Source organism: Aethalodelphis obliquidens, unplaced genomic scaffold, assembly GCF_003676395.1.
Source record: "Aethalodelphis obliquidens isolate GAN/ISIS:26980383/991018 unplaced genomic scaffold, ASM367639v1 scaffold62, whole genome shotgun sequence".
Taxonomy (NCBI): Eukaryota; Metazoa; Chordata; class Mammalia; order Artiodactyla; family Delphinidae; genus Aethalodelphis; species Aethalodelphis obliquidens.
In genome coordinates this window covers 8,614,090-8,629,320 of record NW_020838006.1, presented here as the reverse complement: position 1 = coordinate 8,629,320, position 15,231 = coordinate 8,614,090, and the positions used below count along the sequence as shown (strand labels likewise).

Below are 15,231 nucleotides of genomic sequence, written 5' to 3'. Positions count from 1 at the left end.
AATCCGCGCTGACCACAAAATTTATACCTCAGTTCTCTGCAGGGAGTCCGCCCAGCAATGCAACAAACACGAGAGGGCCGCCAGAGGAGGGGAAGCTGGGGGTCTCTCACAGGCTGCCGCTCTGTGTGATTAGCTTCCCAGGTCCGGGAACAAGCTTCCAGGAGGAAGCATGGAGAGTGACCTCGATGGCGGCACAAGGATGGCTGCTCCCTGGATGACTTTCAGCTTGTGACAGTGGGAACAGCATCCCTGACCCAGGGTAGAGCAGCCCCTGAGACACGGATGTGGCCCCCAAACTGTGCCCAGAGCCCTCTTCCTCCTGCCACCTCAGCTAAATCCTCTAGGAGTTTATTCCCACCACTACTCATTTCTAATGCACAGAGGATGGTCCATGTAGATAAATACCCCTCAGAGTATATATGCCTCACAGACAAATAAACTTCCATAGTTCTGAGTTTTCCAACTGAGCTTCCCTGAGCGTTCCTTTTTCCCGATGTGGAGTTGAGGGCGGTGGTTGCAGTAAGAGGTTTGGGAGACAGACTGGCAAAGGTTCATGGTCAAATTGCCATTTCCTAGCTGGTGACCGTGGGCATGTTAATTAACCTCCCTGGCCTGGAGTCACCTTGTAAATAAAAGGTGGATAACCAAGGTGCCCATCTCACAAGGCTATTCTGAGGACTAAAGGTGAGAGGGCAGAGCAGGCGCTCAGGAAGCATCCTTGCTCTCGCCAGCACCTCCCCTGGCAACTGCCTCTTTCAAGAGTCACGGAGCTGAGCAGGAGGCCCAGCAGAGAGAATCTGGGCTCAAGTGGCAGCAAACCAGCCAGCCCTCAACCCTTCATTAGCTAACTCATATCTGTTGCAGGAAGAACAATTAGGAACGTACACCTTGAACTTACACATATGCATCGCCTCTTAAAATCAACTTGCAAAGCCTTTTCTTACCTAGAGACTTTAGTACGTGGACAACTTTCGATACTTTCCTATTTCATGTTATAGAACGTTTTATAAGAACAGGACTCAGTTCAAAGTTTTGTTTCCTTCGCAATAATCAAGATACAAGGCAAGTTTCTTGGTGACGAGAAATGTCAGCATGAATAGGAGGCGGTAAGCACATAGTAAATGTTCAGTAAATCAGCAGGTGCTGATTGGAAATTTCTCGACATATGCTCAGTCCCTTTCTGTTGCTGACCCACTGGCAGAAAGACCCAGGCCTGTGCCACTCTACATGCAGACATCCACAAACATCCTGACCATGCTTCTGTCCAGAGAGTGACTTCCTTTTTTCCCAGGGGCTGGGCTTACCACCATCAGCAAGACTGAACTCCAAGCTGATATAGCAAAAAACAGAACTCACCACTTCCACGTTCCCAAGTCTGGGGCACGAGGCCAGGGCTTTGACCAGCTCCCCGTTTTAATGCCAACTGTGACAACAGCCCTGTGACAGCTTTCACGTCCCTCCTCCATGGACCACTGTCTTCCTAGATTATATTTTACAAGATATTCCTTTGGCTTAGCACAGATGGTTGACAAAGCAGTAACCAGAAAAAGCAATCCACCTCTTCTTACATAAATCATTCTAACTCTGGCTAAGAATTTGGATCTTATCTTTTGTAGGCAGAATGCCTCCCTGGATATGAGCAAACTCGGGAGTCTATAAATATGTTTTGATTTAAAAAGCAGTCTCAATGGTTTGTGTCTTCCACTGGAGGGGGGGGAAGATGAAGGCAGGAACAACGCCGTGTGTTGTATGTATCTGTGGAATGAATGTATGAACAGCAACCATGACACTTTCACACCAATTACCATGGAGTACTGAGGGACCATCCCACCGGCATCACCATGATAGATGTACACCGCTCCTGAAAAGTCATCCTCCTTGGGTGCGCCAATGGCCACATCTAGGGGGAGAAAAGCAGCTCTGGGTTAGAAAAGCCATTAACATAATGGTGGATTCTCTAATTCCTGCCATGATGTCTAGAAATTTCTTGGTTGTTGCTTGTTCAAGCATTAAACTAGGCACATGATCTCTTAGCAGCAGGAAAAAAAAAAAGTAGAAAGAAAATTATAGAAGCTGAGAAGAGGTTAGTTCCAGAAAATTTCTCCCTCATCCTCATAGGAATAAATTACTGATCTAACCAATAAAAGAAATGCAAATATCAACCACCCACCCTAATGTCTGTCTGAGAAGGGAACTCCATAGACAATGGTTATTGCATAACTGAGAAAGTCAACTCTGTTCTTGGGTAAAGGAATTATATAAAATGGTATTCCCTTTACCAAAAAAATCAACGTTACTCTCACAAACTGACAACTAGATCTTCCTCCATGCTCTCAGAGCATCGTGGAGCATCAGAGGCTCAGAAACAAGCAAGGTTTGTAGTGAGAGGAAGCTGGTTCAGACTTGGCCGCCATAGAAGCCCCTATGGACCAGCAGCAACGTTCACTGCACCACAAACACATAGCAAAGAACACTGAGCTGATGAGAAGGGATTTCATGGAAGCAAAACTCCAGTGGGCTCAGGGCTCAGCCCTGTGTCTACACAGAAAATGTGGTTTCTAACAGGCATCCTCTCCCCAGTGTACATGGATGGGCCTTGCCATGGGCAGGCAGACCCCGGAGCGCCCACGACAGGGGCAAGTTAGAGGGCAGGTACGAGCTCACTGACCTGGGAACCCGTCATCATCGAGGTCGCCCAGGCTGGCGATGCTCTCCCCAAAGTGTGCATTGTAGGCGCCATCCCCACTCAGGGCCAGCTGCTCCTCCAGGGCTCCCTGGGAAACAGGATGGAGGGAAAACGGAAACAAAACAAACAGAATAACCAAAAAAAGAATGAAAAAACAGAGCCGGGAATGCCACCCTGCCCTGCAGCACACCCATGGACAGGAAACACCTGGGCAGAATCCCAGGCATCCAAACATCCCCCCCCAACACCCGATGGTGGCCAAATGAGCTCCTTCCACCTGGGTGACATGAAGGTCTCCGATCACCTGAGATGCATTTTAGAGGGAAGGAGACCCACTGCCGGCCACTGATGACTAAACCTCTCCCTTGTCCTAATGCTCTATACACCAACCTATTAACCAACCTACCTGCTTGTCCCCACAGTCTCCTCTCCCCGCGATATCCTCAAAGTTGTTTTAGAGGGAGTACATATTTCCATTTCTGCTCTCCTCTGCCTTCTGGTACAAATTTATAAAGCTGTTTTGTAGGGTGCATGTATTAGCAATCTTGGCAGAGGGAATCATGGTTCAGAAAACCCAACACCCAATAGTTCTTGGTTAAGGGGTGGGAGCAGTGATAACAGGACACACGACTGTGCCCATTTTCATGTGTGGTTTGGATTTCCTAAGCAAACACCAACCAACAGAGGGAGGGGTCAATGGTGATGGTGTCACTAAAAGCCATGCCCACTTTACCCCCAAATCATTGACACATGACTATCAGAGCGTTAAAACACCATCTGAGGGACTTCTCTGGTGGTCCAGTGGTTAAGAATCTGCCTTCCAATGCAGGGGACGTGGGTTCGATCCCTAGTCGGGGAACTAAGATCCCACATGTCACAGGGCAACTAAGCCCGGGCGCCTCAACTAGAGAGCCCGCCTGCCGCAAACTACAGAGCCCACGCACTCTGGAGACAGCGCGCCACAACTAGAGAAGTCTGAGCGCAGAGAAGATCCTGTGCGCTGCAACTAGGACCCAATGCAGCCATGAATGAATGAATGAATGAATAAATAAAATATTTAAAAACACACGATGTTTTGCGGCACAAGAGTGTCTAACCCTGCCCCCGGGTAGAGGTACTCAGACCCACTGTACATCCACAAGCCATCCCAAAGCTTTCATTACAACTAAATTTTTTTCCCACTGTACTCAAACAACTTGCAAACAGTAAAGATGTGATGAGTTCTTAAGTCACCGAAACCTCTGCCCCACAACACAAATGTGTTGATTTCTTCCCATCAGTGTGGTGAAGAAAGAGAGAAACATTGATTCCTTGTATGTACCAGGCACTGTATATCCACATCCTCATTTAAATCACACAGTGACTCTATAAGAAAGACCTTATGACTCTGCCCACTTTACAGATGAGGAAACTGAGCTGCTGGTTTCAAGCTATTTGTCCACATCACACAGGCTAGTAAGTGGTGACACCAAGATTCAAAGGCAAGTCATCATTTATTCCCACTCCTGCACACTGCCCTGCAATCATTAATCACATAAGATGAAATTCAACAGAAGTAAGAATACCCTTGTACTTAGGGTAACCACATGGCATTAAGAAACATTGACTGGGGGTGGGATGTGTGGGTGCCAGCTGCTGCAGAAGGTCTGGGGGATTATCCTGCTCCAAGATTCCATGCCCTGGGGCTGTTGGGCTGATCACCTTATTGCCTGACAAGTTAACACCCATGCAAACGCAGCAGTCTCCTGCATATATGGTGGCCAGCAGCTACTGAATGCTGGCTGTTCTCATCTCCATAACGACCACCTCATTTCTCCCCTCACCTGCCTTGTCCCCCTTCCTGGAAGGTCAGTGCAGATGCAGGTGCCATGAGTTGTTCCAACAGGTACCAGGAAGCATCTTTCCTCCCAGGTTTTAGATCCACCTTCCCAAAGAGTTTGCAAACATCCAAGAAAGCTCAAGGCTCTAACTTCCCCGGCTCCTCTTTAAATAACTGCCCTTTCTGGCATCTGCCCACCTAGTAATAGCTAAACACCACCACCCCCTCCCGATCAGGATAACTAACACCTTGGTCACCACTTAAAAGTACACTTTTACTGACTTTTTTGATTATGAAAGAATTACATTCTCACTGTTTGGATAAAGCTAAAGCTAAATATCTACCCAAGCATCACCACCTAGAGGGATCTATTAACATTCTCTATGTATTTTGTACATTTTTAAAGGTTGTTTGTACCTGCAGTCTTTATCCTACTTTTTCACTGATTATCTCATAAACATTTTCTCATGTTAGCTAAAGGCTGGTGGTCACAGGATTTATTCATTTAACCATTTCCCTCTTGTTGAATATTCTTTCTTCTAGATCCTGAAAAGATTCTACTTTCTCATTGGTCTCCTGCACCCACGGATGCACTGCTGCCCCTCAGCCCCTGCCCCCACCCACCCTCCACTGTGCTGCAGAGACATCTTTCTGACTCGGCCACATCCTTTTCATGGTTCTGCAGAATAAGGGACATCGTGACTATAGCCCTTGGCCACTGGGGTGGCCCCCCTCCACTCTTCCCAGTCCCAACACGTTGAACTATGGTCCCACTGCCTCACACCTCAATCCACTTGCCCAGCTCCCAGCCCACTCCCGCCTGTCTACCTAACTCCCATTTTTCTTCAAGATTCCTCCCAGCCATCATGTCCTCTGAGAAGGCTTCTCTGCCTCCGTGGGCAGGTGTGTATATAGTCCCAAGGAGACAAAATAAGAGAGATGAAGCATGCCACCTCCAAAGCCAGTTTGCCTATGTTCAAATCCCAGCCCCACTGCTTCTTATCTGTGTGATTTGGGGCAAGTGACTTAACCTCTCTGAGCCTCAGTTTTTTCACCTGAAAAATGGGGACCCCCGATACCACGTGCACATGTCACTGAAATCATTCACAGGAAGCAGGAGAAACAGTTCCTGGTACATAGGAATCACTCAACTTTAGTCATTAAGATTCTTCTGGACCCCTGTATGTTTGCAGTCATAACACTGAGTATAACTTTCCATTGATGGAACACGGAGCTTTCTGAAGGTAAGAAGCGTGTCTTTTTACCTCCTCTGGGTGATGGGGCTCAGTCACTACTCCCCTGGGCCAACATCCCTCTCCCACACCCTGTCCACATGTTGCCCAGCTCTGTACTCACGTTTCCTCTGTTGATGTAGACAGTGACCTGCCCTTCGTCCCTGATCTCAGAAAACATGGGGGCCCCCACGAGCAGGTCAGAGAGGCCGTCCACGTTCAGGTCAACTGCACATAAGGAGGAGCCGAAGTAAGAGCCCATCTGCAACCAAGTCAAGTTGCAACAAAGCGTTCAGTGTCCGTCCTCACACACAAGGCCCCTGCCTTCCTCCAGATGCCCAGCCTGACAAACATCTGCTCCCAAGCCCCTCGGAGGCTGTGCCAGCCATGCCACCCTGGAAACCAGAATGCCTGGGCACGGTGAGATCCCAGCTCCCCTGGCCTCCTGGCAGCCACGTGGGCCCCCCGGTCAAAGTGAGACCCACGTTCACTGGCTTGGAGCCCCACCAAGGGGGAAACAAATGGACTGATCCCTGGAGAACAACGTACTGCTTTTACAAATGCAAGCTGAGGCTGCAGACATAGGTTACAGCCATAATAAAAGTGCCTCGTGTATCAGACATTTGACAAGGCCAAGCAAGTTAGGAATATGGAATTTCACAATACAAGGCAGGCATGAAAATAAATGTTATATGGGAAACAGATTACCCTCGCCCAGTCTTGGGCATAGCTGAAGACTGGTTAGGAAGGCGTGAGTTGAAGTAACAGAAAAAGGTACAACTCAGAAGACCGTTTGGAGGATGAGGGAAAACAGCCAGGTTATATTGGCTTAATCATAGCTTAATTCAGTACCTGTTATTTTATTTTTTACTATTTTTTTAATTGAAGTATAGTTGATTTACAACGTATTATTTCAGGTATACAGCAAAGTGATTCAGTTATACATGTATATGTATACATATATATGGAAAAGAATCTGAAAAAATTCTTTTCCATATATAAATATATATACATACTTTTTTAGATTCTTTCCCATTATATGTTATTACTATATTCAATATATATTCGATTATTATATTCAATTATATTCAATCAGGATACTGAATATAGTTCCCTGTGCTACACAGTAGGCCCTTGTTGTTTATCTATTTCATATATAGTAATGTGTTTCTGTTAATCTCAAACTCCTAATTTATCCCTCCCGCCACCACCTTTCCCCTTTGGTATCCTAAATTTGGTTTCTATGTCTGTGAGTCTATTTCTGTTTTGTAAATAAGTTCATTTGTATCATTTTTTTAGAGTCCACATATAAGTGGTATAATGTGCTTTGTCTTTCTCTGACTTAGTACCTGTTATTTTAAATTGGGGGTCTTAAACACAATCCAATGGGATCCAGGCAGGTGATATAACAGGTATAAGGAAAAAGCAGACAACAGTGCGGGCATGCTTACAGGTGGCGAGTGACACTCAGCTTCTGTGTCTAAGAACCAATAGAGAATGATGGAGACTGAAGCAAACTAGAGTCCACAGACCCAGCTAAAGGAGCAATCCCCACCCAGGGGCAGTCAACTCCTGACTGACCCAGAAAAAGCCAACCATCTCATTTTTCAAGAGAAACCAAAGCTCTAAAATTTTATTTGAATTGCCTATTTTTAAAATGCTGACAACTAATTCATATTAAAAAATAATAAACAAACATACCATGCAGGCCAAATGAAAATTTTTGTAGGCTGTACCCTTTCCAAAGGCTGCCAGTGGGCAACCTCTGTTTTTAATTAAAAAAAAAAAATCTATCCTTTTAAAATAAATGTTTTCAAATAGAAGGGCTCTGGTTTTACAGACATGAACAAGCATTTTCTTTTGCTGTTTGTTGGTAGCTAACCCAGGGGAGTTTGAGAGAGGTGGAGGGTACTTTGGTCTATTTCCTGCAGCTCAGCCTGGGAATGGACTCAAGTCCCTCCCAGTCACGTGCCGAGGTCACTTCCACCCAACCCCCATCCCCACCTGCCCCCTTCCCAAGGGAGAAGGGCACGGGGAAGTTTCAGAATCATGGGGTGGGGGGTGGGCAGAAACCAGCTGACAGTCACCAATTCAGTGGCCTTGCCAATGTCTCTATCTTGACTTTAGTAAAAGAAACCGCTAAGACCCAGGCAAGGCCCTGAAGACCGAAGCTGCTGGCTGTTCTCTCTGGCTGAGTCCCAGGGGAACTATTTGTTTCATTCCAATGGTCTATTTAACTTGGCATCTTCGTCAGTGTTCAATCAGAAATCCCCGGACGTGAAGTTTCCTATCTAAGTTTTTACATATAAACACTTCACATACTCAATTATTGCAATGAAACTTCGATAGGGCAACGACATGCTTTGGGGTGAGTGTTCCTTGATCAGAGCTCTCCCATCACCCTGGAAATATGAGGACACATGTCATAGCAGTGGAATTGCACATGTATTGGTGATTTCTTACGTGCACTATACGAAGGATGTCAACCAGTAAAGACCAGAACCATTTGGGGTTTTGTCTCTCTTATGGCCAGGAGACAGAACTCTCTGACCAGATTCTGGCCACACGGAAGCAGAAGTGGGTCAGGGGTTTCCTGAGTCAGAACCCTCCTCTATGTGTGGCTCTGGACACAGGGGTAAAGCAAAGGCATCCTTTGAAAGCCTAGGGTCATGTCCTTTCCCACTGAAATAATGGAGAAGTCAGTGGGACAAGAATTTCTCATTTCTTCTGGCACAAGCAGAATAAGATGTCTAAAGAGAGTAATCAGAAAGATGATGACGGGGGCAAAGTTGGAAGATGGTGAAACAAGATGGTAGAGTGAAGGACATATGTTACAATGGTTCAAGGTGAGGGCGAGAAAAGCCCCAAGGAAAATGAATGGCAGCTCTGGAGCTGGGAGGTGAGACAGCTGGCCCATGGTCTCCTCTTCAGGGAGCCCTGTCGTGTCATAATGAGGACACTCAAGCTGACCTGCAGGTTGGTCTGTGCTGGAACCCACGTCATCATGTCCTCGGGAAATTTGGAAAAGCAGATTCTCAAACCTTTCCCTCTCACGTCACCCACTCTCAAATCTGCTCCCCCAAACCTGCCCATGACCCAGACACAGATGGGTAGCCATGAAAGCTATCATCCAAACAGGGAGGGTTCTGGGAAAGTGAAAGGGCTCAATTATAGACTGTTGTTTACACCAGGATGACCAGCATCAGCTGGGCCTGTCCTGGGCACAGGCAGCGGGCAGTGGAGGTGGGGACACAGGAAGCAGGAGGGAGGCACGGTGATAGCTGAACATGAAAATATTCTAAAAATAGGGTGATAGGGACTTCCCTGGTGGTCCAGTGGTTAGGACTCCATACTCGTACTGCAGGGAGCATGGGTTTGATCCCTGCTTGGGGAACTAAGATCCCGCATACCACAAAGTGCAGCAAAAAAAAAAGAAATAAATTTAAAAAAAAATAGGGTGATAAGTGTGTTTAAGCCCCACAATTCACTTTAAAGACTCCCTCAAAAAAATAGTAGTTACATAAGATAGATGTGTTAGCGAACCTCAGTGTGGTCATCATTTCACAATATATACATGTACCAAGTCATCACACTGTACACCTTAAACGTGTTATATATCAATTATATCTCAATAAAGCTGGGGGGGGTTAATTTCATGCTGTCAAGCCGAAGTACATTGGAAGGGTAGCAGAGGGAGGGAGGGTTTTCCACAGGAAAACTCACCCATTTATTTTTTTTGGATAAAGAGCTAAAATGTTAGGCTTAGCAGCATTTACACCCTACTTGCTCTTTGGGACTCTTTCTCAGAAATGGCACGGGGTTATTTATTTTCTAACTTTAGAGGTGCTTGGAAATCCTTTTTTGCAGAATTGCTCACAGTCTTCTTCCAGTGTTGTTGCTTTGGGGTTTTGGAAATGTTAAAATAACACAGGCTTGCATAGTTCCCGGGGGCGGGGGGAATGCAGAGCTGCCCTCAGGGAAAACCTCACAAAACTGAGTTTGGTGATGTATTTTTTATTGAAAAGGTTATGACAGTTATATACTAAAAATACACATGATGGTTGTTAAAACTGCAAAAAGCTCTACTTGAGTGGGATTTTTGGAACTCAGACTATAACTCCCCATCAGAACAATATGCAGTGGTGCCAGGCTGGCATGAGGCAGGTCTAACACAGCAGGACCTGAACTGGGGCACATGGCCCACCCAGGATGGAAACATCATTTTTTCCCCCTCTTCTTAGTGTGATGGTAGGAGAATGTCAGAAGGCAATTTTACCTATCTCCTCAAATCTCCCTCCCAAGTCCCAAGTCCTGTTCTTCTTCCCCGAGCTCACTAAGGCCTCTACCAAGACAACTCTTCAAATCACCCCCTTCACATCCCCACCTAAACTTGTCTCCTCTTAGAGTGGCCAATCTTACCAAATAATCCTGCCAATCGAAGCCATGCCAAGGTGTGCACCACTGATAAGCCCATGAAAAATGGTGTGTATTAATCAAAGGAATCTCTACCTGGCTTAATTTCAGACTACAATGCAATATAATGGAAACTTGCAGGAAATGGAGAATTAGCAATAGGGTAAGGATAATAAGATGGCACAGGCAGATAAACCTTGCCCAGGACTAATTTCAGGGCAGCCTTCCCCAGCTATTTCTATTTCAAAGTTCTAAAAGGAACCGGGTGATATCTGTTTTTTGTGTGGCAACAGTTCCCATGGCGATGGTGGCAGAGGGCTTGGGATGTAAGCAGGAGGGGCGGCTTCGGGTTGGTGAGATAGGGAGAGTGAGAACCATCTATCTGCCTGCCTCCTTTGAAAGTAATCGGTCATGTATCTGTACTCAACAATGCCTTATCTCTCTGGAGCTGGGAGAAAGACAGACGGAGAGGGACAGAGAGGCAGAAAGATAAAGGCAGAAAGAAACAGAGCACATAGTCATTTTGATGAGTATCTGAACCGTGGATAACCTTTTAGACCTCTGTGCTGTAACTTGGCTGTGTACAAACTCATCTCGCTCCCCGTCTCAGCACGCATGAATCCCAGGAATCTGCAGGTCACACACAATGCTGAGAAGGTAATGGCTCCAACAGGCAACTGAACATGCCATGTAAATGTAGGGCACAGATGGGCCTTTAAACCAATATTCTAAAAAGTAAGAACTGATTCCCACATGATGACATCTCTCAAACAAACAAACAAACAAACAAGACACTAATCCCAAGGATCTCACCTTTTTACCTGATGCCTGAAAAATCTTAATTAAGGTGCCTGATCTTCGGTCAGCTCTAAAAATATAAACCTATGGAAGGAAAAAAAAAATCCAGTTAAGATGGAAGCAATGACCAAAGATATTTATCAGCATCCTTCTGGGAGTTCTATGTAAATGCCTGACCAGACACATGCAGATGTGCCTACACTAGCTGATGACAAATCATTTCACGCACTCTGCAAAGAAACTGTCCTTCAATCCTGAGGCAGAAATCACCTCCATGCCTCCTGAGCCACACTGTTTACGGGAGTCACGCCCGGTAAGACCTAAGGAGCTTCCAAATTACTACCAAAAAGTCAACTCCTGGGAAAAGGATTTTCTTCCTCGAAACACTTCCTTCCTTCCTATTAGTTAGAGCTTTAGCAGGTATCACAATACAGTCATCCCTTGGCGTCTGTGGGGGATTGGTTCCAGGACCCCCAGGATAGCAAAATCCACAGATGCTCAAGTCCCTTAAGTAAAATGGCGTAGTGTTTGCATATAACCTAGGCAATCATCCCTACATTACTTAGACTATCTAACACAATGTAAATACTATGTAAACAGTTGTAAATACAGTGTAAATGCTATATAAATAGTTGCGTGGCAAATTCAAGATTTGCTTTTAGAACTTTCTAGAATTTTTTTCCCCAAATATTTTCCATCCATGTTTGTTTGAATCCACAGATGTGGAAACCCGCAGGTAGGGAGGGCCAACTGTGTAAGAGAAGGGATGGACGTGAGCATTTTAGACAAAGTGATTCCACAGAACGTTAGTGTCATGAGATCTGCTTGGGTAAATATGAGTTTAGTTTGCAAAATGCCAGAGTTAAACATTAAATAAATTCCTTTACTGGGGACCTTTCAAAGACTTTAGCCTGTGCATTTACACCATGAATCTCTACCACAGAAAGGACTGTTTGTGTAGAACTTCCTAAATGAAATGAGTGTGGAAGTTCTTTTTCAAGTTGCATCTTAAGGGAAGAGTGAGTGTCCCATGAGAACCAGTGTCAGGGAGCCTCCCATGGGGTCAGGAATCACCATCTTAGTGTGAATGCTTTCCTGCCCCAATACCGGAAACTATAACCACCAAGATCCTGAAGGCCAGAGAGCCATCCTGGGGTCCTTGGGAAGCAAGTCTGTACCACCTCCCATGCCTGGCAATGTGGAACCGTCAGCAACTTTGCCGACTATGACCAGTCTCCCCAGCACCTCTCAGGGGTTCCAGCTGAAAGCAGCATTTTTATGTTCATCTTTGTTAACTAGATCCAGGGTGCCCTCTGCCTGGCTCTATCCGTTTTAAGTACCATTCTCATCCTAAGGCTTGACAGGGACTATACAGTTATCCCAACCACCTGAAGAGAAGACAATTAGATCAAGTTTTCTGTAACTGGTGATTTAAAACAAAACAAAGCTGCTGTCAGCAGCACTGAGGCATCCACACTGCTGTGAATTGGGAGGTAGGCGTGTTTACCGGCTACAGAGATGCCTGGCCACACGCAGCTCCTCCCCCAGAAGAGATTATCAATGTGGGGACAGCCCTTGGCTCTGTCCCTCCACCACACAGAGGAATTCATGTGACTTGGAAAGACTCATCCCTTGCTGGAAGTTATCAGAGTTCATCTGCACACCGCCCCTGTGCTCAGGGCCCTGGGTTTTTACCGTGGCTTCGTTTTCAAGGAAAATAGCATCGGTGTTAACAGGGAGGGAGGCATGTGCTCCAGAAATCTGAGTGTTGACTCCTAACTCCTGCCCAGGAGGATCCAGGAAAACGACCCTCATGAATGCCCAGCAGTCACGCCTTGTCCGCTGATCAGACTGACATCCTGGCCGAACGCTCCAGTTACCAGTGGTCTCTGTCTGGGCCTCTCCAGAATCCACTTTTCCAAGCCCCCAGAGATATAGCCAGATTCTATCAAAGGTCCACCCCTTATGGGCTCTGACCCAAAGACCATTCCTCTCTTCAGTCGTAACTATCAAACAAACTATGGAGCTTGTTAAAATGCGTATTCCTGACTAATCTGGATCGACTCAACTGGACTTCCTGTAGCCTGGAGCTAAAGATCCAACAAACATAGTCCTCCATATTTCAGGCCCCATAGATGCCATGATTCCCAAAGGGATTCTGACGGTCCTAGATCCATGGGGTCTTTTCTACACTCTGGGCAGATACTTTAGAGAAAGAGACCCGTATATTCCCAGTCTAGCCTCTGGGCTGAATTGGTCTTGTTTCTAAAACATTGGAGGAAAAAATGTGAGAATCTAGGCCTAAAGATAAATAAAAAGGCCCCAAAGATATCTGGGATTAGACCTGGTTCCATTAAGTCAAACTTGGAAAGGATTTGGGAGAGGGGAGGGTTTGAAGTTGGGTAGCGCTGGACACCCTTCCTTTGGAGAATGGCACAATACCACGGGTCAATCTTAATCATCTCTCACACACACAGCATCAGCCATGAAAAACATTCTCAGATGACAAAGTGCAGAGAATGGAGAGGTCTGGGAATAGTATTCATACTCAGATGAAGCTTTCAAAGTAAATTCTCAAAAGAGGCTGTTGGAGATGAACAGATGATTCCTCAATATTTCATCATTTACCTGCCAGCCGCCCAGGAGAATGTTCACATCAAAGTGAATTGACAAACCTCGAAAAGAGCGGCAGCATGCTCCCCCCATCTGACCCCGTGCTATTCCGTAGACTTTGCTCCTCACCTTCCCAATGCCTTCGTCCTGAGGGGCACCTCCTACCACATCGGTGGTGGACACATGAGAAAAGTGTCCAGCAGTAACTGCATAACCTGCAGAAGATGGGGAGAAACCAAGGAAGGGGCGGAGAAAGAAGATCCATCAGAGGACAATGCTTCTCAAGCATCCCTTATCTGGACAATTATGATCCAGTTATTCTTGGAACATAAATTATCAGGGAATAAATGGCAGCTGTCAGTCTTCTCACGCTGGAATGGCTCATCTCACAAAAAGACATGTTCACAAGGACTCCAGGGCAGGAAAGAGTGCTTTCTGAGTGTCCTCTTTGGAACAGGTGCTGTGCTAAATACTCCACATCTATTTTTTCCTTTTTGAGATACAATTTTCATACAGTAAAGTACACACATCTAAAGTGTAGAATTTAACAAGTGTGTACACATGGACATCACCAGCCAGAGTGACTATAACCACAGAACCACGAGCCCAAAACATTCCCTCATTCCCTCTCCCAGTCACTACCCTCCCCCTGCACGGGTCACCCCTCTCCTGATTTCTGTCACCATATACTACGTGTGCCTGTTCCAAACTTCCCTCAACGTAACTTGTGTGAGGTTCATCCATGCTGTTGAGTATGGTACTAGTTTCTTTTTATGGATGAGTATGTTCCATTGTATGATGATATCATAATGTCTTTATTCTCCTATTGCTGGACGTTTAGGTTGTTTCCAGTTATTTCAACTTTATTGTGAATAAAGCTGCTATGAACATTCTTACACATGTCTTCAGATGCCACTGTCTCTTTTAATCTCCCAACTCTATTTCACAGATATGGAAACAGGGACTAAATGTGGGTAAGCAACACACCCAAGATCACACAGCAAGATTCAAATCCAATCTGTGTGTCTCCAAATCCCTTGCCGTGAACCATTATGCACACCCACTCCTAAGAAGAGCCAGAAAAAAGCTGACAGTGGGTCGGTGGATAGATGGATGACGGAGCAAAGAATCCGCGGACGCAGAAAGAATCTAGAAACAAAGGTAAAAGTTGTCTGAGCTTAGTCTAAATGTCTCCTGCTTTCTGAGAGCCCTGCCGGCAGTAAAAACCCTGTACAGGCTGCTGTATATTCTACAAACCTTTTCCTCATCCTCAAATCCTAATGTTATGACCATAAGCTGCTTGCATTTTGTAATGGTGTCATATTATGATCAACTCTTACTCACCAGGTGGCTGATTTCTCTCAGACTGGAGGCTCACGTTCCCTAAGACTATTATGAGTGACATCAGAGCTTCAAGTGAGTCTTGCAATCCCGCAGCATGAAGGCCTCTACTTGGCACACAGGAAGGAGCCACGGGCCCTGAGGCTCAGAGGACCTATCGACCCCAAAGCCACGTCCAAACTGGGTTGTTTTCTGCCTTCTCTTCATTCTCTGACCTAATAAACATGTGTTGACTCCCTCTTCTGCACCAGACACTATACCAAGTCCTGGAAATGTCAGACAAACTCCCCTCCTCCAAGGTGCTCCCAGCCCAGCGAGGGGTCCACACC

At 45.9% G+C, this 15,231-nt stretch overlaps 1 protein-coding gene across 3 annotated transcripts in view; it reads right to left on the bottom strand.

Moving 5' to 3' along the window:
- The window catches only part of ITGA9 (integrin subunit alpha 9), a 353,650-nt gene that overhangs the window by 287,123 nt on the left and 51,296 nt on the right, over positions 1 to 15,231 (bottom strand). For all 3 annotated transcript variants that reach the window (XR_003429002.1, XM_027088159.1, XM_027088160.1), the window contains exons 7-11: positions 13,691 to 13,776; positions 10,964 to 11,032; positions 5,862 to 5,999; positions 2,669 to 2,774; positions 1,806 to 1,900 (exon numbers count right to left, since the gene is read on the bottom strand). Coding sequence is in view for 2 of the 3 variants with exons in the window: in XM_027088159.1 (XP_026943960.1) it covers positions 1,806 to 1,900; positions 2,669 to 2,774; positions 5,862 to 5,999; positions 10,964 to 11,032; positions 13,691 to 13,776 (494 nt within the window). In the remaining variant the exon portion in view is untranslated. The remainder of the gene's footprint in view (positions 1 to 1,805; positions 1,901 to 2,668; positions 2,775 to 5,861; positions 6,000 to 10,963; positions 11,033 to 13,690; positions 13,777 to 15,231) is intronic.